We start from the raw sequence: 26373 nt of genomic DNA on the forward strand, positions 1-26373 counted from the left end.
CTACACTTGTCCCCACACCTCCTCCCTCACCCCCATCCCAGGCCCCAAGATGACATTCCACATTAAGCAGAGGTTCACCTGCACATCTGCCAATGTGGTATACTGTATCCACTGTACCCGGTGCGGCTTTCTCTACATTGGGGAAACCAAGCGGAGGCTTGGGGACCGCTTTGCAGAACACCTCCGCTCAGTTCGCAACAAACAACTGCACCTCCCAGTCGCAAACCATTTCCACTCCCCCTCCCATTCTCTTGATGACATGTCCATCATGGGCCTCCTGCACTGCCACAATGATGCCACCCGAAGATTGCAGGAACAGCAACTCATATTCCGCCTGGGAACCCTGCAGCCATATGGTATCAATGTGGACTTCACCAGTTTCAAAATCTCCCCTTCCCCCACTGCATCCCTAAACCAGCCCAGTTCATCCCCTCCCCCCACTGCACCACACAACCAGCCCAGCTCTTCCCCCCCCACCCACTGCATCCCAAAACCAGTCCAACCTGTCTCTGCCTCCCTAACCGGTTCTTCCTCTCACCCATCCCTTCCTCCCACCCCAAGCCGCACCCCCAGCTACCTACTAACCTCATCCCACCTCCTTGACCTGTCCGTCTTCCCTGGACTGACCTATCCCCTCCCTACCTCCCCACCTACACCCTCTCCACCTATCTTCTTTACTCTCCATCTTCGGTCCGCCTCCCCCTCTCTCCCTATTTATTCCAGTTCCCTCCCCCCATCCCCCTCTCTGATGAAGGGTCTAGGCCCGAAACGTCAGCTTTTGTGCTCCTGAGATGCTGCTTGGCCTGCTGTGTTCATCCAGCCTCACATTTTATTGTCTTGGAATCTCCAGCATCTGCAGTTCCCATTATCAATGGGCAGAATGTTTCTTTTAGCGGTGTAGAGATTCTGTGACTTCCCCCTCAGGCAAAATAAACTTGCTATTGTGGAACATTCTAAGTTTGGAAGTTCAAACCTAGGGGAAATAACTTAAGGTGTGACAGAGTTTTTAGCAAGGACCTGAGGGACAACTTTTTTACATGGAATGCTTCTTGTGTGGCATGAACTGCCAGAGGAAGTGGTGGATGAAACATTGGAACCTTTAAAAGACATTTGTATAAAGCTCTGATGAAGGGTCTAGGCCCAAAACGTCAGCTTTTGTGCTCCTGGGATGCTGCTTGGCCTGCTGTTTTCATCCAGCTTCACACTTTATTATCTTGGATTCTCGAGCATCTGCAGTTCCCATTATCACATCATTTGTATAAAGGGTTGCTTCCAAACGCAGGCAAGTGGGATGTGTTTGGTTTGGGAACGTGGTTGGCCAGGACTAGATGGACCGAAGCGTCTGTTTCCATGCTGTGGTTTCTATGATTCTATAAATCATTTCCTCAGTTTATCCATCAATATTCCTATCATGTTATTTCTGAAGCAGTTACTTTCCATTAAAAGTTATTTCTGGTGATGCTGTGCTGTCTGTACTTTTCTAGTGAGCTATTGCATCCCATGTTTCAGTCACTGATATCTCTCTTCTAACTCCGTCACTGCTGCCCACCTCAATTCCAACACCACATAGAGAAAATAACCTTGATACCAGGTTATACTTATACACCAATAACTTGTATTTTAATGCTTTGCTGTAGTACCCATTCCAGGCTACTTTGTAGGGACACGAAATTATATTAAAAAATAGACACAAGGCCACATGTGTTACTGTGGTTCTGAGGAAGGTCACTGGACCAAAAACATTAACTCTGTTTTTCCCTTCTCAGATGCTGCCAGACCTGCTGAACTTTTCCAGCAATATTGTTTTTGTTGCATATGTGCTAATGTTAGGTCAGGGCTTAATGTGTTTCGGTTTGAAGATGTACTTAAAATGAGGATAGAAAGACAGATTTGTTAAGGGAGAGTTCAGGTGCTTGCAAGCTAAGTAATTGTTTGCATGATGTCAATGATAGAACAGTAAAAACCAGGGATATGTAAAAGACACAAATTGGATGAATTCTGAGATCTCCGTGGGCAATAAAGTTGGGTAACACCTGTGAACATCCACTCAAATTGAGAGAAAGGCAAATGCAAATTATGAATACACATACGTGTGAGATAACAAAGTGTGGAGCTGGATGAACACACAAGCTCTAGGGGTGAATTACCCAGAGCCTGACTTTTATACCCAATGAAATACTAAACTGGGGCAACTTAAAAAGAAGTTGTCCTGGAGTTTTGTTCTAAATTTTTACTATTTGGATTGGCCAGGTTATTAAAGAAGATACTGTGACCTTCCAGCTTTGTTTTAAGCTTCATGATGTTATTTGTGTGCAGGGCCCAGAAGAGGATGAAGAGGAGGAATCTGATTTTACTGTGACTGAGTTGATGCAGAGGAGCCAACAGCACAAGCAGCTGGAGAAACGAATGCTGGGCGAAGATTCTGATGAGGATGAAAGTGCAGATATTGAAGCAGAGGAGCAGCCAAGGCCACCTGCAGCCAGCAGTGTCACTGGTTGCACATGGGGAATTGGTAGGTGCAGCTACGATGTGGAGGGCTGGAGAATTGCAAGCTTTGAGCTTATTCTAAAAACGTAAAGAAAAGCTCAGCAATGAGCACTCAGCAATGTAATTAAACTGATTAGTTTAACTACAATGCTAGAGAAGCTTCCGGAAACAATTATTTAGAGAATTAAGAGTAAAAGTTGCCATAGTCCTACAAGACCTGATGCCTCTGTTAATAGCCACATGGGAAAATGTGGGTTAATTTGGAAATTCCAGCATGGATTTGTTATGGGGAAAATTGTGCCTAACTATATGGGAGAGATTTTGAAGGGGTAACAGAGAGGATTTTCACTTTTTCTTTGTCGGGTATGGGTGTTGCTGGCTAGACTAGCATCCCTAATTGCTCAGAGGACAATTAAGAACTGCATGGCTATGCATCTGGAGTCACATATAAGGCCACAAAAAGTAAGAACAGGAGTAGGCCATTCGGCCTCTCAAGCCTGATCTGCCATTTGATAAGATTATAGATGACCTGACATTCTTCACATCAGACAACAATAAATCAAATCAAATAGCAAGTGTGCAATGGAAATGTAAATTGTCACCTCCCTACCCGCAGTGTATGGGGTATTTCCTTCTTTGAGGGAGGGGGTCTTCACTTTTGAGTGATGTGAGGCCCTTCAAAGGACAACAGTACTACATGGACACCCATGCGGTATAGGTGAAAGAAGTAAGACTTCACTACTCCTGCACCAAATCCTCTAGTGATAAAGGTCCATTAACTTTCTGACTTATTATCATTTTAAGAAATATTTTTCTTAAAGATATATAATATCTTATAAAGATATAAAGAAAATACTTTTCTTCATTTTTAGAAATACTAATTTTCATGTATGCTGCCAGGGCATGAAAATTTGAGAAATGATTGCATGCATTAGGCCTTTAAGTAGGATAGACAAGGCTGAGGGGTGCCCTAATCGAGGTGTACAAAATAACGAAGGGTATGGATGGAGGGAAAACCTTTCTCACCCAGAGCACGATGGATGCCTGGAATTTGCTGCTCAGTTTAGTGACTGAGATGGAATCCTTCAACTAATTTGGAAAGAGTCTGGATCAATGCCTGAAGGGGTGTCAGCTGTAGACCAAGTGCTAGAATGTGGAATTGAAATGGGTGGCTAGTTTATTCAGCAACCTCAGACACTTGGGCTGAATGGCCTCTTCCCAGGCTGTAATCGTTCTATTGTTCTATCACCAAGCTCCAAAACATGAGCCATTCTGATTACTATTTTTGGCCTCATTAATTGCTGTGCATATTCAAGTCAACTATTGCTTTCTCTAAGCTCTGCTAGGTAAGTAGAGTCTGATTTGCTTTTTGGTGTATAAATAGAGGCATCAATTCACAAACTTGAATAAAAAGCAATAGTACATACCAGGACCCACATGCGAAAACAAGAAGCCAGTTGGATGGATGACCAATTGAATCGAGAGCATTTCTGCATCCCAGTTTATCTTGTGCCACATCTGTGGCATTGATGCACAGTCCCATCAGCTTGTTAACAAAGTGTGAAGCTGGATGAACACCAGCAGGCCAAGCAGCATCTCAGGAGCACAAAAGCTGATGTTTTGGGCCTAGACCCTTCATCAGAGAGCAAGATGCTACTTGGCCTGCTGTGTTCATCCAGCTTGATACTTTGTTATCTTGGATTCTCCAGCATCTGCAGTTCCCATTATCTCCCATCAGCTAGTTGTCCGGTTTCTGCATTGTACCTTTTCCAGTAAATGCCTATGCAAGGAGTCATTTTCCAGATATCTGGGAGGCCACAAATTCCTCAAGATCTGAGTATTTATCTAACAGAGTGCAGTTGACTGCAACATTCTAATAATAAAGCTAATTGGTATTTAGAAATGGACAACTTTACTACAGTGTTTCCCTATCCCCATCAGCCCTGCCCCACAACATTGACACATTACCAATCAATAATAAAACAAATAAAGTTTTGTAGAAAGGAAACTGTCATGAGTTAAAAGTGAATATGCTGACTGATGAATGAGTTCCCATCAAGTCCAACCAGAAAAATAATTTGGCTTGTTTCAGGATATCTCTCTTCGCCGCAACCCCCTTTCCCCCCCCCCCCCCCCTCCACTTCCCTTTTATACTTGGATACTATTTTCTTCTTCTAGATTTGGTCTGAAACCATCATGAGTGAAATTGTATCTCACTTGGCAGCCAGTGATCTGCAGCTCAGTGAATTAACATATAAAGTAGGTTGTGTCTGCTAGATTTGTGATTTTATTTTTAATATTTCAACAGTTGAGGATGCAGTGGAAGATGAAAGTGAAGACAACCCATATTCCATTGAATTCCAGGAGGACCGTGAAGCTTTTTATATCAAAGACCCTAAGAAAGCACTACAGGGTTTCTTTGATAGGGAAGGTATGCTTCTTTTCCAAACAAAGTCTCTGCTATCAGAAAATGAAATGACCACTGCAGAATTAACAATAGTCTCACTGTCAGGAAAGATGACATTATTCCAAAGTATATAATACTGTATGCGTTAAAGCAGCCAGGTCATGTGATTTCACTTTTCGTTTTTAGTTTCCTCCAGCCCCCCTTGAAGGCATAGGCCCTTGCTGGGATACAATTTGCTTAATCTATCAACTAACCAATTCCTTGTCCATTCAACATTTCATCTGTTGACGCAGACGCTGATTGTTAATTAGATGTTTAACCATGGAAGGCATCGCAACTAAGTCATTGTCCAAGTGCAGTCAGGTACTCAAAACCTTAAGGAAAAAACATTGTTTTTGTTCCAGGTTAAAATTAAAGTTGCTGGAAAAACTCAGCAGGTCTGGCAGCATCTGTGGAGCAGAAAACAGAGTTCAAGTTTCTGGTCCGGTGACCCTTCGTCGGAACTGAGTTGCTGGAGCTAAAACGTTAACCCTGTTTTTTCCTCCACAGATGCTGCCAGACCTGCCGAGCTTTTCCAGCAACTTTGCTTTTGTTTCAGATTTACAGCATCTGCAGTTCTTTTGGTTTTTATTAGTTTTAACCTAATGATCAGCATTTTAAAAATTCATGTTCACAATTCTGCTTGGCCATAACCTTGCCCCAACAAACTCCTCCAGCACTTAACTATCTTAATCGTTTCTCCAATTCTGCCCTCTAATGAATCTTTGGTTATATTGCTGCATCGAAGATGGTCATGTCTTCACTCAGCTGCGTCCTAAATTAATGCAATTAATTCATAGTCATACAGTTGTAGAACACCAGAAATAGACCCTTTGGTACAACTCATCCAACTAACTAGATATTCTACATTAATCCAGTCCCATTTGTCAGCATTTGGCCTATTTCCCTCTTAAACCCTTCCTATGCATATACGCATCCAGATGCCTTTTAAATGCTGTAATTATACCAGCATTTACCCCTTCCTTGGCAGCTCATTCCATGCATGCACCATCATTTGTGTGAAAAAGTTGCCCCTTAGGTCCTTTTTAAGTCTTTCTCCACTCATCTTGAATCTGTGCCCTCTAGTTTTGGACTCCCCTATATGGGAAAAAGACATAGGGTGAATAGCCAATCCATGCAGCTTATGACTTTTCAAACCTCTACAAGTCACTCCTCGGGCTTTTACATTCCAGTGAAAATAGCCCCAGCCTATTCAGCCTATTCAGCCTCTCCCTAATAGCTCAAACCCTCCAACCCTGGAAACATCTTTGTACATCTTTGTAAATCTTTTCTAAACTGTTTCAAGTTTCACAACATGTTTCCTATGCAGGGAGACCAGAAGTGAACACTGTTTAGGCCACTGTTGGAATACTATATCCTGTAAGCCCGCAGCATGACATTCCCAACTCCTATGCTCATTATACAGAGGCAAAGGCAAGTGTACCAAACACCACCTTCGTTGCCGTATCTCCCTGTGATTGCCCTTTCAAGGAACTATGGACCCACACCCCTTGATCTCTTTGTTTGGCAACACTCCTCAGGACCCTACCATTATGTGTGTCCTGATTTGTCTTACAAAATGAAACACCTCACATTTATTAAGATTAACTCCATCTGCCACTCCTCAGCCCATCTGATTAAGGTCAAGTTGTACTCTGAGATAACCTTCTTCACTTTCCATTACGACACCAAAATTGGTGTCATCTGCAGATTTCCTAACCATACTTTCTATATTCATATCCAAATTATTATATAAATGACAAAAAGCAGTGAACCCAGCAAATACTGTTCCTTCCCTTGACGCCACCATCTCTTTCCTCCTGTAAAACTCGTGAAACACACGTGTGACCAAGCATTTCATCATTCCTTTGCAATGTCACTCCGTATCAAATTTTGTTTGATAAAGCTCCGATGAAGACATTGTGTTAAATGTGCTGCATAATTGCATTTTGATTTTTATTATATTTTAATTTTAGTATTAGAGGTGCCTTAATGTGAATGTTATTCTTGACAATCATTTAAATGAAATACAGGTAATTAATTCTTGGGTAACGTGGGTTAAAAGACCACAATTAAAGCTGTGAAGTAATAAATTTGGGGTCTAAATGATTAGACTTATCAAAATCCTTGTACCGCTTGGCAAAGTCATGAACCATTGACCGGTAAAATGAAAAACTACAAATCTACTGCAAAAACATGGAAATACATTGCATCCCTAACAAGAAAAGGAAGATTCTGAGTTACTGAAACATGTAATCGGTCAGTTTGTTTCAACCTCCGAAAGATGAACGATATTGTACTCTTTTGCTGCAGTAAACTGAAAACGGACACTTTGCAGCACTTTTCTTAGCTTCACTGTTTGACAGCCAACAAACTACTTTTTAAGCATAGTAGCTTTTGTAATGTAGGTAAAGTAGTAGTCAATCTGTACACACAAAGCTTTCACAAACAGCAAGCAATAAAACTCAACATGTTTTAGTGACGTTGATTGAGAGATAAATACAGGCGAGGACACGGGGGGATGTTCCTTGTTTGCTACCTTTGAAATAGCACAATTGATCATTTAGTTCCACCAGAGAGAATTCAACATTTCATCTGAAGGACTGTACCCACAATCTCATTTTTCAACAGTATTAAACCCATCAGACTTCCACTTATGTTCACTCTGAAGAAGTCATATCAGACTCAAAACATTAACTCTGTTCCTCACTCTGCAGATGTTGTCATACCTCCTCAGTTTCACAAGCATTTTCTATTTATATATCAAAAGTATTGCTAACAGATTCTAGCTGTTTAGAGTGAAAGATCACAATCAACAATTAGTGTACACGATGGGCTCACTCCAATGTGTCATAGAAAAGAAAAGTGCAGCACAGTACAGGCCCTTCGGCCCACGATTGTTGTGCCGTGGAATGATCCTAATCCAAAAATAAAATAACCTAACCTACGTTCCCCTCAATTCACTGCTGTCCATGTGCATGTCCAGCAGTTGCTTAAATGTCACTAATGACTCCGCTTCCACGACTACCACTGGCAAAGTATTCCATGCGCTCACAACTCTCTGGGTGTCATGTGCCTCAATGTTGTCAATGATCTTTCAATATGAATCAAGGTCTTCCTTCCGGAAATGCCAGAATCTCACGTCCCATTTGGAAACTAAGTTAGGTCCTATTCGATTTTTGAACATCATAAATACTGCCTGTATTGATTTAACATCCTTAAACAATCCTTCCAATATGTGGATGACCCGATCGGACTAGGAGAGTTATAATCAAAGCTACACATCCCCTATATAAGGGGCAACTACTTCATTGAGTAAATGAGTGGCACTGAATCACATGAGATTTGAGTCCGCGAAAGTGCAGTGCAATTTTATGAAATTGTTTTATGCAGCTCAGCAGTGCACCTCATCCTCCATGGTGTGGGGATTGCATTCAGTTCCTAGGAGAGTATGTTCAAAGTGATTTCAGTAGGATAACTACATATGCTTGATACGCTTAAGAGAGCAAATGGGAGAGCTTGCATGCTGTGCATGCTCAAGCACCAAATTCCACTGTTTTAATAGCTGTGTAAGTTTTATTGTTTAATATGCAGCAGTATTTGAAATTCAAGACAAAACAAGGAACACTCAAAGACGTTTCAAAATAGTCAGAAACAAGTAATGAGACTGACCCTTGGTAAAATGTACAGCTGCTCTGATACATTGAAACAACTGAACATGAGCCCCCGTTACTGAAATGTGGAAAAAGCTCTGTCAAGGCTACATTTTTTTTAAAAAAAATGTAATTGTGTTATAGAATTGAGGAGAAAAGACACCATTCCACAAATAAGATATACAACAAACAGACCATGAGATAACCCAATCCCATATTTTTTAAAACTCATGAGTGGGAAGCTGCGTGTTCTTAGCAATTTTCTCTTCTACAATCATTTCTCCCTTAGCCTTTAGTCTACCTTTATCACAAGTTGAAGATTGAAGGCGTTCAGGTGGTTTCAGGTCATTAAGGGTTACATTTCCAGTCACACATGCTTTCAGTAAAAGTAACTGGGACAAAGCTGAAGAATCGTTGATGTGTAGAAACCGAACAAAGGATAGACAACACAATCGGCGAAGATTAGAAGCCCTTCGGTAAAATGCAAACAATGCCTGTTGTATGTATTGTGTGAAATGAGTACACTATGATTGGGACATCTGATGACCATATGGTTTACAGTGATCAGATAAGAATTTAGTACATTATCCATTGTGTATAAAAGCTAGAAACCTGTGGGACTTTGCAGAGTTTTAGTCTTAGACTGATAAGGCTGATTGTTCTTGCGTTCACTCAAATAAATGACTGTTATTCTATTTCTGAGTCTCCTGGCAGTTTATCAAATTGATTAACTAAAGAGCAACTACAGAACGACTGCAGTAAAGTGTTTACAAATGCAAAATATTTTGCAGTTGGAAGGGTTATCAACCTGATACATTGGGTGGAATCCGTACTGCTACAGATTGGGAGTGGACTATGGTCAGCCCTGTGTGTCCAGTGCAAACAGTCTGGGGAGTTGTGGAAAGTCAGTCGAGGAGCTGCACAGATGTCAGTCTCTAGTGTCTAGTCAGTCATCAATCAAGGCTTTCCTTTTGAGTCAGTCAAGTGGGTAGGTCACAGTCAGTCTAACGAGTCAAAGTCAAGGTGGTTGGGGGGGGGTGGGTGCGGTGGTGAGGATTATCAGGGGCAACAGCTACAGGGGTGAAGCCAGGGAACTCAGCTGTAGGGTTGGAAGCAGGATGCTGGGTTAACAGTTGTGAAGGAAGAGATCAACTCAACATATAAGGGCAGTGGAGGAGACAATAGGCGTAGAAGGGAACAGGATAAAGTAGGACGTGGTCATCGTCGTTTGTCAGCACCTTGGCTTTGATGGGATGAAATTGCATTGCCATGTTTGGTATTGTCTCAATATGTCTAGGACTGAAGGAGAGTGTAGGGAGATTAACAGATAGATGATTGGGTGGGAATATGGGGAAGGTCAAAGCCAATGGAGTTGACTTAGAGAGCAATTGAGAAATGAATGTGTACATTTGGAGGTTGAATAAGGGGAAATTGCTGAGTGTTGAATGAATGTGTGAAGCTTAATTGCGGTTTCCGTCCGTTATGCTCCACAATAATCCTTAACACCAGTGGTCCACAAGGCTGCGTACTCAGCCCCTTATTGCACTCCTTATACACTCAAGATTATGTGGCCAAATTCCACAATAACTCAGTTTACAAGTTTGCTGATGACACCACTGTCACAGGTTGGGTCCCAAACAACAAAAAGACAGAGTACAAGAAAGAAATAGACGGCTTAGTTCTGTGATGTTTTTAAAAAAAACACAATCTGTGCCTCAGCGTCAGCAAAACGCAGGAGCTGGTCATCAATTTCAGGAAGTGGATTGGAGGACACGGCCCTGTGTTGAGGTGGAGGTGGTCAAGAACTTCAGTTCCCAGAAGTAAATATCACCAGCAATCTATCCTGGCCCAACCACGTCAATGCTACAGCCAAGAAAGCACACCAATGCCTCTACTCTTTCTCACTGCTAACGAAATTCACCATATATGGAATGACTTTTACCAGTTTTTAAAGATGCACCATAGAAAGCATCCTATCTGGATGGAGCACAAGAGAAGTTGCTTTGCCCAAAACTGCAAGAAATTACAGAGAGTTGTGAACACAGCCCAGTCCATCATGAAAACCAGCCTTCCTTCCACTGACTCTATCTACACTTCTCACTGCCTTGGGAAAGCAGCCAACATAGCCAAAAACCCCCCCTCCCCCAGTTATACTCTTTTCTCCACGTTTCCATCTGACAAAACATCGAAAAGTTTGAAAACCCACACCAGTAGATTTAAGTACAGCTTCTTTCCCACTCTTATCAGCCCAAGAGCGGGTTTCTCATGTATTAGAGTTGCTCTTTCTCTACTACACCTCTCTAGCTGTAACCCTATATTCTGCATTCTATTCTAATTACCCTTATGTAAGGTATGATTTGTCTGGTTAGCACATGTGATGATAATAAATCAAATCAAATCAAATAGCAAGTGTGCAATGCAAATGAAAATTGTCACCACCCTACCCAGAGTGTATGTTCTTTGAGGGAGGGGGTCTTCACTTTTGAGTAATGCAAGGCCCTTTAGAGGACAACAGTACTACATGGACACCCATGCGGTAAAGGTGAAAGAAGTAAGACTTCACTGCTCCTGCACCAAATCCTGTAGTGATAAAGGTCCATTAACTTTATGACTTCTTATCGTTTTAAGAAATACTCTTCAAGTTTGTTCTTCCTATCCTGGAATGGCAGAACAGATTTGATGAGCTGTATACTCTGCTTCTAAACCTTACTGTCTTATTTTCCAACTTCCATGTTCTTTTCCTACCGTTAAGCCTTTCCAAATGCTTTGAAAATATTTTCTCTCTTCACAACAGACATTCCTCCTTGGCTGGTATCATCTGTAAATTATAAAACATTACATTTGATCTCCTCGTCCAAATCACTGATTATATATTGTGAGCAGCTGGGGCATTTGGTGTTGATCCTCGCAGTAACCCACAGTCTGCCATCAATAGAGTGAACCATTGATAACTAATTTCTGTTTCTACCTGTTAGCGAATTCTTCATCAATGCCATTATATTACCTTCTATCCCATATAGAACAGAGAGCAATACAGCACAGAACAGGCCCTTTGGCCCTCGACGTTGCGCCGACCTGTGAACTAATCTAAGCCCCTCCCCCTACACTATCCCATCATCTGCTTTAGCTTTACTGACCTTTAACTTTCTGTGGGGGTCCTTATTAAAAGCATTCTGGAAATCCAAATGTACTACATTCATCAACCCCTCTTTATCAATTTTGTTAGTAATATCTTGCAAAAAAAAAACTCCCCTAAGCTTTTCATGTCTGGTCTGATTTTCCATTTGCAAATCCATTCAGGTTACACTAACAAGACCACTTTTGTGCAAGTTTCTATTTGTCACATTCTTCTGATAAATTCTAGCATTTTCTCTATTACTGATTTAAAGCTGACAGTTACCTTTGTCTTTTTGATATAATTCCATATTCAAGACATACTTGATATTCAGAGATAACAAATTGTGGAGCTGGAGGAACACACTTGGTCAGGTAGCAACAGTGGAACAGGAAAGCTGAAGTTTCTGGTCGGGAGCCTTCAGAAATTTTTTCCAGGATCTGCAGCTCTTGCTATCTCATACTTGATGTTCAGCTTTATTTCTCCTGTCTTTCTCACTCGTAGCTTTTCCACTTTCTGTTACCAACTTTTACTCCCTTCAAATTTGGGTTATCCACCGGTTCCTAGACCTCAGCCAAAGTTGCAAGAAGCTGAATGTTGGATGCCCTGCCTTCATTCTATTTGCTTTGTTGTGGGCAATTTTCTCCTAGAATAAGACAAAAGGAGGGATTGCATGCACTGGACATGGCTTGTGCTTGTTGGACAAATGTGATGCGATGTGCTGTGTGAGTGAGTATATAGCACAGAAAGAATAGTAAGTTAGAAGGGTGGGAGAAGGGGATGGTGCTGTGCATCAAAGCAAGTGATGGAAGATGTACGCAATAGTGCGATTGGTAGACTATGAATCTTGATGGGAGGTGAGTACAGTAGCAGAGTGTGAGTGCATGTGTGTCTCTGTGTGGTAGCAAATAGACTATGGTGGGACTTAACCTTGAGAAGCTTTGCGTCACATTTTTGAATGGCTCCGTGGACCGTTGACACCACAGTGCCCCAGCTGAAAACCTCAACCGGGACTGGCATTGTTTGATGTCATGGTCTCTTCTGCCGGACCTGCATGAAGATGAAGACCCTTTGCCTCCAGGTCCCTGTTTCGAAGCAGGGTGCCAATTTTGTCTTATCTAACAATTCCAGGGAAAATGCCATGAACCATGAAGGTCAGCTCCGGACTCCTAGAGCTGGACCTGGTGCGCAACTGCCTTTCAAATATGGCCAAAAATTCCACAGTGTACCAACACTGACAAGTATTTCTACCTGTGGTCAGTGGCAGAATGTGACAAGTGAACTGCCACGGAGATGCAGTGGAAAGTTAGGTGAATTTGGGTAGAAGGCATGAGAAAGCCTGTTAGCCCTCATGGAAAGAAACATTCCATGTAACTCGCCAAAACTGACACTTAGCCAATTTCGGTTCACATTCAGTCAATTAACTTTGTTTCTCTCCATAGATGCTGCCTAAGCTCCTGAGTATTTCTAGCATTTTCAGTTTCTGTCATGTTAAACATTCTCTTGTCTTCCCCCAAGGTGGGTCAGAATTGCATGAAATTTTCTAACTAGTCCAACAGGTCTGTACCAATGATTATGAAACCCATCACCTTATTCTTTAATGTTTTTCTTTCTCTCTAGTGTACTTATCCAGTTTGTACTTATCTAGTTTTGACTTGAATGCCTCTGTGGCTCAGGTCTACTATTCTTCTTAAAAAAAAATTAGGGCACTGCCTTGCTACAGAGTGACTGCATTCAGTGCAGAGAAGTGTGTATAGCTTGTATTAGCAAGATAACATGAACGTTCTTAACCACAGCCTGTTCACCTTGGGAATGGGCAGATACCACAGCTCCCTAATTCAACACCATTTGGCATGATGTTTACATTCGTGTTCAACTAGCCAAGACTAGTTGTTATGGCAAACAGGAAAAACATTGGTCTGACATTTGGCCTGATTGTACATTGTTATCCCAGAGCTTTGCGTTCTAATGATTTGCATTGCTTTGACCTGAATTTACCTCCTGTAGATTGTAAGGTGGAAAACTCTTCAATTCACAAGCATGAGCAAAGTGCAACTCGAATACTAAATTTACAAAAATAAAATAAATGCTCCCGTGCATGTACATAAATGCAAGCATGCATACAAATACAGGCATGCATGCACACATACATACATACACCTTTTCTTCCCACATCATGCAAACTGCTGATCCCAATTCCATCAGTCACCTGAGAACACTTGATCGTCAAGAGAAAAACCAGAAATACTTATTGTCCAACAACCTGGGTTAAGACCAACATACTTATGTGCACCCTAATTTAAAATTGTCCTGCAGGCAATTCAATGCATATCACATTAACAGAAATACTGCTGTTCGAGCTAGTCTTGCAGAGAGAGGTTAGCTTCAGTCCCTGTGGGAAAGGTTTTTTAATGGTGTAAAACTGTTCCCTCTCCCCTTGATATTTAACAGCATTTTCAATTACTACAGTGGTATTTTCACAGTCCCAGAATAGCTGCTACCTGATAATGTATGTATTCTGACCTGACTGCTTTATAAATTATATGCTAGCTGATGCAATTTGCATTAGGTATGTCTGAGTCAAGTAAATCACTTGTTTATTTCCTGCAGTTAGCTTACCCAATAATACTTACTGCCTTTTATTCCAGGATCATTGTCTTAAAGCCTATAGCCAGTGATAATAAATGAAACAGGTTAGAGAGAGTGAGTGGGACCTCTCTCTGTTTCACTTGCTTTGGAAGGGTGTTAGGGGAATTGAGCTGATAATAATCCAATTGGACCAGACTAATTATTAAAGCTTGACACTGCTTCATTTTCCCCATGGATACATTTAGGAGGTGTTGTTTCTGTTTTCTTGAGAGAGTAGGACATTGGAAATATTTGTGTTCGCTGATGCCTGGTGTGTTTTGAGGTATTGAATAGGAATACATTGACTTGCTTTGATCAAAAGTTGGCAGCCGTGGTAATCATTTGTGGTGTCAGTTCTTCTTAACTTCAGTTTATGTGCAATGCGTACTGTTTGCAAGTTATATGTGCATTCCAGTAGAAACATTATTTTGTTTCTGTCAGTGAAGTGACAGGCTTCAAAATAGAGACAACAAAGGGTTTATAATGTTGTGGTCCATCAAACAGAATGCCAGAGTTTCAGTCCACTTAGACCAAATAAATGGTTAGGGAGGTGATGAAATTGATGGGATAAGTATGGAGTTCTTGACGGCTTAAAAATAAAATGCTTTGGTCTTCCCAATGTTCAGTTGGTACAAGCTTTTGATATCTGTAATTTAACTTTGGATAGGCAATCTGACAGCACAGTTCTGGGATTGAGGACACACTAGTAAGTTAGTGGTTGAATTGGTCATTCTTGTATTGTGTATTATAGTTTGGTGTATGCAGCAGTTGTGTACATAATAGTAACTGTACTTCATTAGATATGTGACACTTTAAAGTAAATTAAGAGTTGCAATTTACCACCAAAAACGCACACTCACTTTTCTGTAGTGTGTGGTATGTAGCTGTGCATTGTTAATTAACATTGTAAAACCAGAACTTGAAAATATCTTCTTATCATTCCTTTTCTTTTCTTTACAGGTGAGGAGTTGGAGTACGAGTATGATGAGCGTGGCTGTGGTACCTGGGTCTGTAGAGTCAGGTAGAGTAGATATTATCTGGAAAAAAAGTAAATGTTAAAAAATACAGCTTTGTAGTTCTGACTTCATTGATACATGTATAGAATGGCACTAGTGTATGACTGTCACTTCTGCCATTCGTCCTTCCTTTGGGGGCCAGACAATAGGGTATGAAACATGTATTCAATATCCAGTATTTGCACTGTTCAGAACCAAACGTTCAAAGGCTGGATAATTGTTAGACTTGTTATCCCATCTTTCTATCTTTTCAATCTTGCAAAGGTGCTAGACTTAATTCCAGTGTCCTCCGTTCCATCTACCCAAGATAAGTAAATTTTGCATTGACCAAGGATTAGAATTTAAACCTTTTTATTCAGTTATGGTTTGGTTATTCATTAAATATTGTATAACCATACGGCTTTCATTATTTAAACTGGATGACTGTGACTTTGCACATTAGGCAATGTTTTGAGTACAAGTGTCTGGTCATTTTAGCCCTAATTCCTGGTATTCTAATAGCTCTTCCAGTTGTTGAGATCCGTGCCAGAGTGATAATTAATTTGAGTCTGGAATTCAGAAACTGCAGGATCTATTCAGGCATTCAGATTTATTACTGTCTGTTGCCATTCTAATAATCTATTCTTTTAATTTTGTACAGTCCTTAATCGCCTTCCTTGCTGGTTCTTGTGAAGTAATTATAGGTAACTACCTTTGTCATTTATAGGCTCCCAGTGGAGGATGCTCTAGGAAGAGAACTTATTGCAGAAGTGACGCACACTGGTAAAAAGAAAGAAGCCATGGTTCAGTGTTCATTGGAGGCTTGCAAGATACTAGACGCCAGAGGGGTTCTGCGCCTGGAAGCAGGTTTGTGCAAACCAGACTACACTTCTCCTCTCTGTTTCCTTTAAAATGAACTAAAATACATACTGTTAACAGTGGTTGTATGTCTGAATTTCAGCAAATTACACCAGGGGTTAAAAGGAAAGTGTGTCAATAATAAAATCCATTTTTTGTCTTAACTGGTTAGTCCATCTCAAAAGCCAGCAACATTTTGGCTTCAGTTAAGACTCAATGAATTACTGAAAGGACATTCATAAAAGAAATGAGAAAAGATTGGAAATGAATTATATGCAAGACATTAGGACATTTGTTGTTGTGAACGTATCCAAAGGATTTTAAGCAAGCAGACTCAGTTCTTGCATTGATTGAGTAATCAAAGTTCAACATTAATGCTCGGGAACATAGAATTTTACTGTACAGATGGATCTGGATGTGAGTTTGCTCGCTGAGTTAGAAGGTTAGTTTTCAGACATTTCGTCACCATTCTAGGTAACATCATCAGTGAGCCTCCAACGAAGCGCTGATGTTATGTCCCGCTTTCTATTTATCTGTTTAGGTTTCCTTGGGTTGGTGATGTCATTTCCTGCATTGGTGATGTCATTTCCTGTTCTTTTTCTCAGAGGATGGTAGATTGGCTCCAAATCAATGTGTTTGTTGACGGAGTTCCGGTTGGAATGCCATGCTTCTAGGAATTCTCATGCGTCATGAACATCAACTAGCCACAAAACGACATAACCCACTATCACTTATATCCTTACATACAGATGAGGAAGGTCACTACTTTGATTGGGACAACACATCCATCCTAGGACAAGCCAAACAGAGACACGCACGACAATTCCTTCATTATTCTTAAAATCTTTAATTAAATTTCCTCACCCTTCTCTATTCTGATCAAATGACCTGAGATATCTTGAGGCTGTCTTCATCGCTGCCATTACCCTGATAATTCTTCACTCTGGACTCTCCAAAACCTGAATATTCTTTGTGTTACAAAACTTTCATAGTATACTATGGTTTGGTCAATATGTTTTACAAATTCATCATCATTTCTCTGCTCTGATTGTATCCTGCTATTTATAAATCCTATGGCTTTATCAAATTGTGCTCATACTTTCCAGAACTTACAAGCTGAATCTTGTACTTTTTGGCTAAGTCCAAGTTGCATCGAGTGTTTTTGGTGAATTTCTCACTGCAACACCGAGGGATTCATTGTCTACCAATGGTGGGGTGCTGTCACCATGCAAGTAGGCACGAAGTATTGAGAGAGCAAACTGGCATCCCTGAATTAGATCTCGATCCAACCTGTGGGCAGGATACCTGACTCTGTGCTGAAAATGACCCTTCTGGAACCTTTAATGTTTATTTATGGTGTGCCCTGCAATGTAAGCCTGTGTTTCCAGAGCACAACTGTCAGGATGGTTGTGAACAATTGGTTGGTTGGAGGTGCATGTACCCATGGAGAAGGAGCATGTTTAGCTGGTATCCATGGGTCATGCCTTGGATGGTTGCCTGGTGTACAAGGTCATTTGGAGCAAGCAGCAAACTGAATTCTCCTGTTCCTTGTCAATTTTTTTTGGCATCTATCTTGTTTCGTGAGTTTGGTAAGGTGGAAAGCTGGATGTTAATGACATATGTTGTCACGTTAACAAGGGTGCAAGAAATAAGGATCGTCAATCGGCATCTTGCCACTGCCTGTGATAATCTCCCCACTCTATTTAGGATACGCATAAAAGACAGATTGGAATGATTTCAGCATCAAGGTAGGCTTTGCTGCACTTGTCACCTGATACTGTCAATGTGATCGGTCCTTCAATTTTGTTAACATTTTTCTCTTCTCTTCCTCCCTTTTGGGGTCATAGCTGACCTCAACTTGGTGCCCCTCATGGTGATATAGACAAGGTCAGTAAATTGTCGCATGGAGCATTAAGAGCATAATTCTGCATGGTTCTAATCCCAGTATACCCGTATGGATTTAATAACACTGCTTTGTCATTTGGATAAGGCTGGCTGATACTCACTTTAGTTAAATAGAAAACAGTGAAATTTACACAGTAAGTATTCTGACAAGGTTGTCTGCCAAGGTGGTGTAATGTGACTGAGGTGTGGTCTTGGCTGCAGAATATAATTCTTCTGTACCTAAAGCTCTTGCAACAGATGCAGTTTGCTTTAAAGAGGTTTTAAGTTACAATTAGTTCTCTTTATTTTGCTGCAGCCCAAGTAAATCTCCCATTGCTTACAGGGGCTTTAAATGCTGGAAGGGCTGTTTTGCAGACTGCCTTTTCAGTAGTGGTGAGAGAAGCAGAATATTTTTCTTTTGGAAGGGAAAGGAGTTCAGACGAGCTGAATACATAAGTCTGGATACTGCTATCTTATACAACTGAATTAAGGCGACTCTCTTCTCTTGCTTCAGCATTTCAGTCCTAAAGATAAAATTATGCCTGTATTGTTGTGGTTTTAAAGCTTCATTGCACAGGGCAGTAATTTATTCTGCTACTGTGGCAGACACCGACTATTAAACACATTTGTGTTCAACAACCTTTTTACCTGCACCATTTATTCTGGTGCCAGCACTGATGAATCGTACGTATGTCACACTTCACACCTGTCAGTGTCTCCCTTTTAGACAGCTGTGACTTGAGATTTAAAAAAAAAGAGAATGGGTAGAAAAAAACAGAACAGAAACTCATGGGGAAATGGTGTACAGTGAAAATATCAGAAGGCCAAATGAGTGAGTCACAGTTTGGAGAGTCTGGATGTATTAACTGGCACAGTGAGAATAAGTTGCATTCCATTGTGGGGTCATTAAGGTAAAGAAGAGTGTACGAACACCACTTAAACTATATCAGAGTTACCTTGGCAGAACCAGCAACCTTGTTTATGGAAAATCCCTGGCTTTCATCCAATCGTGAGGATTATGATGGGTTGTTCATTGCTCAGGAACCTACTCATTCTTTTGGAAATTCACATAGTTTCACTTTACTTGCTATTTACCTTACCAGTATTAAAGGATGTTCAAGGAGTGATTTTGTTTGACGTGGTAATTTGCTGACATTCCTGAAAGAGCTAATGCTTATTTTCTGCTGGATCAACATAGAAAGCTAAGCACCTCCTAACTGCAATGTGGAAATGAAAGCCATCTGTGCTAAGGAACAGGACACGTTCTGGCTCTGATCAATACATTGTCTGGTCTCAGGAGATTTCGGGGCAAGCAAAAATATAAAAAAACAATATTATGTACTGAGAGTTTATTACCAGTAATTCCTAGCACCTTTCCCTATTAAAATCACCAAATTTGAAAAGCTGTTACCTGCATGACCCATTTGAGACATTTTGACAGTGTAGTTAAGGTCTGCAAAATGCCAGCAATTTTAAAAGCTTTTGCCTTCAATTGCATTCACAATTTTCGAACAAAAGTTGAAAAACGTTGAGAAATGGAAGTGCCTTCCTAGTTGGTCTCTGTCCAGGCTAAATCTAAGTCGATTAAGCCATCCTTGCACAATTTTAGCACACTGCCCCACAAATCATTTTCAGCTGAGTTGCTTAACCTTGCACGTTTGTAGGATGAATTCCATATTCAGCAACCTACTATTCTTCTGTCAATTTTTTTACATAAATGATATACCAAGTAGGAGTCTAGAAACTTTTTTCATGTATAGTTCTGTAAATCCAAAGTGATGGATGAAACTTACCATTATGCATTTGGCCACCAGTTTCTTGTAATAAAACACAACTATGTCACTTAGAATTGCTGATCTGAATTGTTCTGACCAGATTCTTGGTTCCTTTACAGAGTGTATTTTTAACGAGAGAGGAGGAAGTTCTTGACATATCTCATTCTCACCCTGCATGGACTAGCTAATCTTAGAATTGTCACAACAGCAGCAATCTGCATTTACAGTATCTATAATGTAACAAAATATTTCTGAGAACTTTGTATCCTAGTGGGAGGAAGGAGCGAGAGAGGATACTCAATAGAAATTGGAAGTAGTTGAGGAAGATGAGCATGGTGTGGACGAGACCATAAACCTGAGCTCTTAAGATAATGAACAAACTTGTGAATTAGCCCTTTTGTTTCAATGTATAGAAATGTCAGGAAGAAGAAATATCCATTCTGAATGAGTAAAACAGTAATAAAGCATTATCAGACTAGTCAAAATTGGCTCAAAAGAACTCTGGTTTCTGCTTCAGATTCAATCAGTCTTTCTTTCTGAAGTGGCCGTTGACCTTCTGTATATTTCTGGCACTGTTGTTTTTTTTCAGATTTCCACTGTTCGTTTTTTGTCAGCTGTCTGTAAAAAATCAAAACAAACTACTTATAAACTACCTCAGGATGAGAATAAGCAGATTAAACCTCCATCTATCGTCCATATCAGAAGGCTGTGAAAACATAATTTGTGTTTCTCCATGTTTGGTTTTGAAACAATGCAGTGGATATCTAAGACGGTTACCTCAGAGTACAGCAGGACCTTGATCAGATGGGCCTAGGAGTGGCAGACAGAGGTTAATCAAGATAAATGTGAGGAATTGCATTTTGTTAAGGTAAATCATGGCAGGACTTCTATATTTAAAGGTAAGGTCCTGGGGAGTGTTACTGAACAAAGAGACCTCGGAGTGCAGGTTCATTGTTCCTTGAAAGTGGATTTGCAAGTGAACAGGGTAGTGAAGAATGTGTTTGGAACACTTGCCTTTATTGATCAGTGATTCGAGTTTAGGAGTTGGGATGTCATGTTGAGGGTGTGCATTGGTTAGCCATTTCTGGAATACTGTGTTGAATTCTCATCACTGTGCTGCAGGAAAGATGTTGTGAAACTTGAAAGAGTTCAGAAAAGGTTTACAATGATGTTGCCACGACTAGAGGATTTGAGCTATAGGGAGAGGCTGAATAGGCTGGGGCTACTTTCCCTGGAGAATCTGAGACCAAGGGGTGACTTTAAGGAACTTTGAAATCATGAGGGGCATAGATAGCGTGCGTAGACCAGATCTTTTCCCCAGGGTGGGGGAGTCCAAAACCAGAGGGCATAAGTTTAAGGTGAGAGGTGACAGATGTGAAAGGGACCTAAGGGGCAACATTTTCATATACAGGGTATTGCGCATATGGATTGAACTGCTAACGGAAGTGGTGGAAGCTGGTACAATGACAGCATTTAACAGGTATTTAGATGGGTATATGAATAAGAATAAGGGATATGGGCCAAATGTTGGCAAATGGGACTAGATTACTTTAGGATATCTGGTCAGCATGGACGAGTTGGACCGAAGGATCTGTTTCCATGCTGTACATCTCTATGATTGTACTTTATACATATCCTAAATTATTTAACCAAACAGCATAGTTTTATACAATACTTCAGAATGATCTCATCCTAATAGTAAGAGTGGTTGCCCTCAAAGCTCCTTGGAATGGATGCATTCAATGCTTTCTGCTTTAAGAAATTATTAACAAGTAATTATAAGGCAATGCATTTAAGAAGGACAATATTTTTGTGTTTTTTTAATTCCTATGAATTAGTTTATTTTATGGTTTATCAATAAGTAATGCAGTATTGGATTGGTGCTTTTAACAAGAGAAAATGGCTCCTAAGATGCTATGTTTTAGCAACTTTATGTCTCAGAAATATGAACAATACTTGAAGATTTGTGGAAGGAAATAGAGACCTGTGAAATGTAAATGCATTCTGAAAATCCCAAATACAGACCAAAGACATGAAGGGGTACCTGAAATTACAGGATCAAAAAAATCTTACGTTTTATCCAGGAAAGAAAATGTCAGTGTTTGTCCCATTTAATCAGATTGGATAAACCACAGAGATCTCTTCAAGATGGCAAAGCAGAGAAGTGGTTGTTGGATGACGGATGTCACGGACTGATGGCGGATAGACCACAGTGGGTGTGAGGATAATGCAAGGCAGATGAGTGAAGCATGCCATGACAGCAGATCCCCTGGCAAGGGTAACTTGCAGGAGCACTAGCTGATGCTGCACCTTGGATTGCTGATCTGTGCATGATCCTGGAGTGGGTGAAATTCAATAACTCAAACATATTGGTCATTGGTGGGAAATACCCAGGGTTAGAATAGGGTGGCTATGTAGAAAGAATATGTAATAGATTGCTAGGAGACGCAATCATGTTCCATCTTCTTAGGGCACTCACAGCCAGGTGTCATCAACTGATAGAATGTTGGATTTTCGGTTAAATATTGCACGCATTAGTTTTAGTTTGGGGCAAAGAAATAATATGAAAAAATCCTAACACATGATTGAATGTCCAGGAAAACTTGATTGCTCACTTTGTAGGCAAACCTAAATTTAATCTCCAGTACCAGGTGGTGCCAACTATCTATCCGGTTCAGTCTTGAATTCTGTGCTGATGCTTTATTACTGCACTGCCAGTTTGGATAGTCCGTTTCATGTGTTCCCCAGCTGCCAAACATTAAAAGGTGTTTGTCCACCTCTTTACTCAGCTTAAATCAACATTCCAGTCTTCAAACTACATGAACTGACCCATCACATTGGATTAAGACCATTCAACCTGGATTATCCATTTTTTGATTCATTCTTTCAACCCTCTGTGTTGAAGGCTACACTCATCAATATTCAGTTTTGAAGTAATTCCAACCCCGTAGCTTTTGTACAATGTGACAGTCAAACAATCTTGGAAGATTCACAGAATTTTTTCAGTGCAGAAGGAGCCCATTTGTGAATACCTATTACCTAGTGCTTATCTTCTCCTTTTTCCCCATATCCCTGCACACCATAATCATCCAATGCACTCTTGAACGCCCTTTCTGAGCCTGTATCCACCATATTTCCAGTAGGTGTATTCCGTATCCACCTGCTCACTGTGTGAAAATGTCTTTTTCTCACTCACCCTTGTTTCATTTGCACATGAGCAAGGTAATGTCTGTACTGCACAATCTGATATTTGTTTCCATTCTAACGTTTCGCCTTGTTTACCTAGTGCTTGGTTTATACCTTGCTATGATAATCACCACATTTGGACTTGGTCAAGCATCATGCTTCAGGATTGATGAATTTAGCACCCCAGTGGAAAGGCCCTCGAGACATGTGATGATTTATCTCTCTTGGACAATAAGTTTCTAAGGCCTAGAACATTCTAAACCCAAGATAAGCGGAGTAGCCATGTTGATAATTATGGGCTTAACCTCCTACATTTTATATACAGCCCTATATGCTAACAATCAATACCAACTAGTTGGAATGTTATTGCTATATAACACTACAGTGGCCCTTTGTTTCCTTTTGAGCTACCAGTAAGCTGAATGGTGCTCTTGTGTACAACAGAATTTCTACTATTGTTCTCTAAACAATAGACAATTTTCAGATGGAAGTACTAGTGGATGATACACCTCAGCCTAGTCCAGAAGCTCCCAGTATCCAGAATCTTCAGTCAGTTCAGTTTAATCCACGTGTTATCAAGAAATGGGTGGAGGCACTGGATGCCACAAGCACTGTGAGCCCTGACAACATTTTGGTAAAAATACTGAAGACTTGTGCCCCAGACTTAACTTGCCTTTAGCCAAAGTGTTCGAGTACAACTACAACATAGCAACTACCCGACAGTGAGGAAAATTTCCCAGGAATGACCTGTACGCACAAAGCAGAGCAATCCAACTGAGCCACGTACTGGTCCATCAGTCTTTCTATCGTCAGTAGTGTGACGCAAGGTGGCATCAACAGTGATATCAAGCAGCACTTGGTCAGCAATAACCCACTTGATGACGTCCGACTTGGACTCCACCAGGGCCACTCAACTCCTGACCTCATTACAGCTCATTAGTTCAAGCATGGACAAAAGAGCTCAATTCCATCAGTGAGGTGAGATTGATCGCCCTTGACATCAAGGCTGCATTTGACCAAGCATGACATTAAGGAGCCCGAGCAAACGTGTAGTCAGTGGGAGTCTGGGAAGAAACTCTTTGCTGGTTGGAGTCATGCATGGCACTTAGGAAGATGGTTGCAGTTGTTAGACAACAGTCATCTCAGCTCCACGACATTTCTGCAGGAGTTACAGAGCCGTACAGCATGGAAACAGGCCCTTCAGCCTAACTTGCCCAGGCCAACCAGATTTCCTAAACTGAACCAGTCCCGTTTTCCTGTATTTGGCCAATATCTCTCTAACCCTTTCTCAAATGTATATCTGTCCAAATGCTTTTTAAGTGTCATAATTGTACTTGCCTCAACCACTTTCTCTGGCAGCTAGTACCATACATGCGCCACCCTTTGTGTGAAAAAGCTTGCTGCTTCTGTCCTTCTTAATTCTTTCCCCTTTCACCTTAAACCTATGCCTTCTGGATTTGGAGATTCCCTACCCCGGGGAAAGGGCATTGGCTCTTCACCTTATCTATGCCTCTAGTGATTTTATAAACCTTTATATGATCACCCCTCAGCCTTCTGCACTCCAGAGAAAATGTTCCAGCCAATCTAGCCTGTCCTTACAACTGAAACTGTCTTGGTAACATCCTTGTAAATCTTTTTTTCCTCCTTTCCAGTCAAATAAGTTAATGGTAGTTTCCTTCTCCCAGCCATCGTTAGTTGTTTCGTCAATGAAATTGTCTCCACTGTAACATCAGAAATAGTATTGTTCTCTGATGATTGCACAGTAATCAGCTCTGTTCATGAATCCCTGATACTGAAGTAGTTCTTGTCTAATTCCAGCAAGATCTGCACAGTTTTCAGGTTTAAGCTGAAATGTGGCAAGTAATACTTCCAGTGTCAGAAAAATACTACACAATGACCATCTTTGATATAAGTTAATCTAACCATTGTCTTTGATGATCAATGGTGTTACTGTCACTGAATCTCCCACTATGAACATCTTGGGGGTTACCATTGACCAGATACTGAGTTCAAACAGCCAGATAAATACTCTAGCTAAAACAGCTCAGAATCTGGGAATACTACAGTAAGTAAATCTCCAGAGCCTGTGCACAATCTACAAGGGACACAATTCTTGTTTTGGAATTCTCCCCACTTGCCTGGATGAGTGAGGCTCCAACAACGCTCAGGATGCTTGTCACCATCCAGGACATGGAACCCACTTGATTGGGATCACATCCACTCTCTCCATCCCCCTACTCAGTGGCAGCAGTATTGCCATCTACAGGTTGGACTGCAGAAATTCACCAAAGATTCTTAGGCATGATCTTCCAAACCAAAACCACTGACATCCAGAAAGACAAGTGCAGCAAACTCATGAGAACTCCACCACTTCCAGATTCCCCTCAAGGAACTCACTATCCTGACTTGGAAAAGGATCACTGTTTCTTCAGTGTGCATAGGTCAAAACCCTGGAATTTCCTCCCTAGTGGCATTATAAGTCTACCTACAGCACATGGACTGAAGCAATTCAAGAAGGCAGTTCATACCACCTTTTCAAGAGCAACTAGGGACGTCCAATAGATGCTGACCCAGCCAGCGTACCCAGGTCCCACAAGTGAATAACAAAATAAAAATCCATACTCTCATTAACCACCCTCCGATTACCCTTTGGAGACTTTGCGAATGCCGCCTTGTGCACAATATTGCCCCATTTGATCGTTCTGCTTGCCTCAGTAAATCACCATAGCATACCAAAAAATAATGATTCTCATCTAATAGTACTCTAGTTTGATTCATTGCGTTAGGAGGGACAATTGGGGATAGTTGTGTCCAATACATTATTGACCTTGAGTCGTTCTTCCAATAATATATTACAGAATACAAATCAAGATATTTTGACTATTAACTCCCAATGAGTGAATGAAAGCTTTCTTCCATCAAGATAGATAACAGTGTTTCATAGTCATTGAAATAGGTCAGGGGCCCTGTGTTGTCCATACCAGGGAAGGATAGCAGATTTCCTTTACTAAAGGGGATTAATACACCAAATGGGTCTTTACGAAGGTTTTGAACTCATGACCCCAAATATTAGTCTGAGCTTCTGGATTTTTCAACTAGTGGCATTGCCATTACGCCACTGTTGTCTACTTGATTCGAGCTATGTCATTGTACACACATTTAGAATTGAAATGTTAGCATTATGTGTGCAATAAGATTAGCACGCTACAAATGGGGAGACTAAGTGATGTTCAGCTGTCACCTCTGGATAAAGAGTCAGCAGAAACAACTGAACCGATGGACATTGCTCAGCACAGCGTAATCGGCAGAAAGAACTCTGATACCCTATTTGCTGATGAACTGCTAG

At 40.9% G+C, this 26373-nt stretch overlaps 1 protein-coding gene across 2 annotated transcripts in view; it reads left to right on the forward strand.

Moving 5' to 3' along the window:
• Positions 1-26373, forward strand: part of slc4a1ap (solute carrier family 4 member 1 adaptor protein) — a 132446-nt gene that overhangs the window by 23746 nt on the left and 82327 nt on the right. For both annotated transcript variants that reach the window (XM_059645183.1, XM_059645182.1), the window contains exons 3-6: positions 2317-2512; positions 4796-4918; positions 15290-15350; positions 16052-16191. In XM_059645183.1, coding sequence (XP_059501166.1) covers positions 2317-2512; positions 4796-4918; positions 15290-15350; positions 16052-16191 — 520 coding nt within the window. The remainder of the gene's footprint in view (positions 1-2316; positions 2513-4795; positions 4919-15289; positions 15351-16051; positions 16192-26373) is intronic.

The sequence above is a fragment of the Stegostoma tigrinum genome, chromosome 4 (assembly GCF_030684315.1).
Source record: "Stegostoma tigrinum isolate sSteTig4 chromosome 4, sSteTig4.hap1, whole genome shotgun sequence".
NCBI lineage: Eukaryota > Metazoa > Chordata > Chondrichthyes > Orectolobiformes > Stegostomatidae > Stegostoma > Stegostoma tigrinum.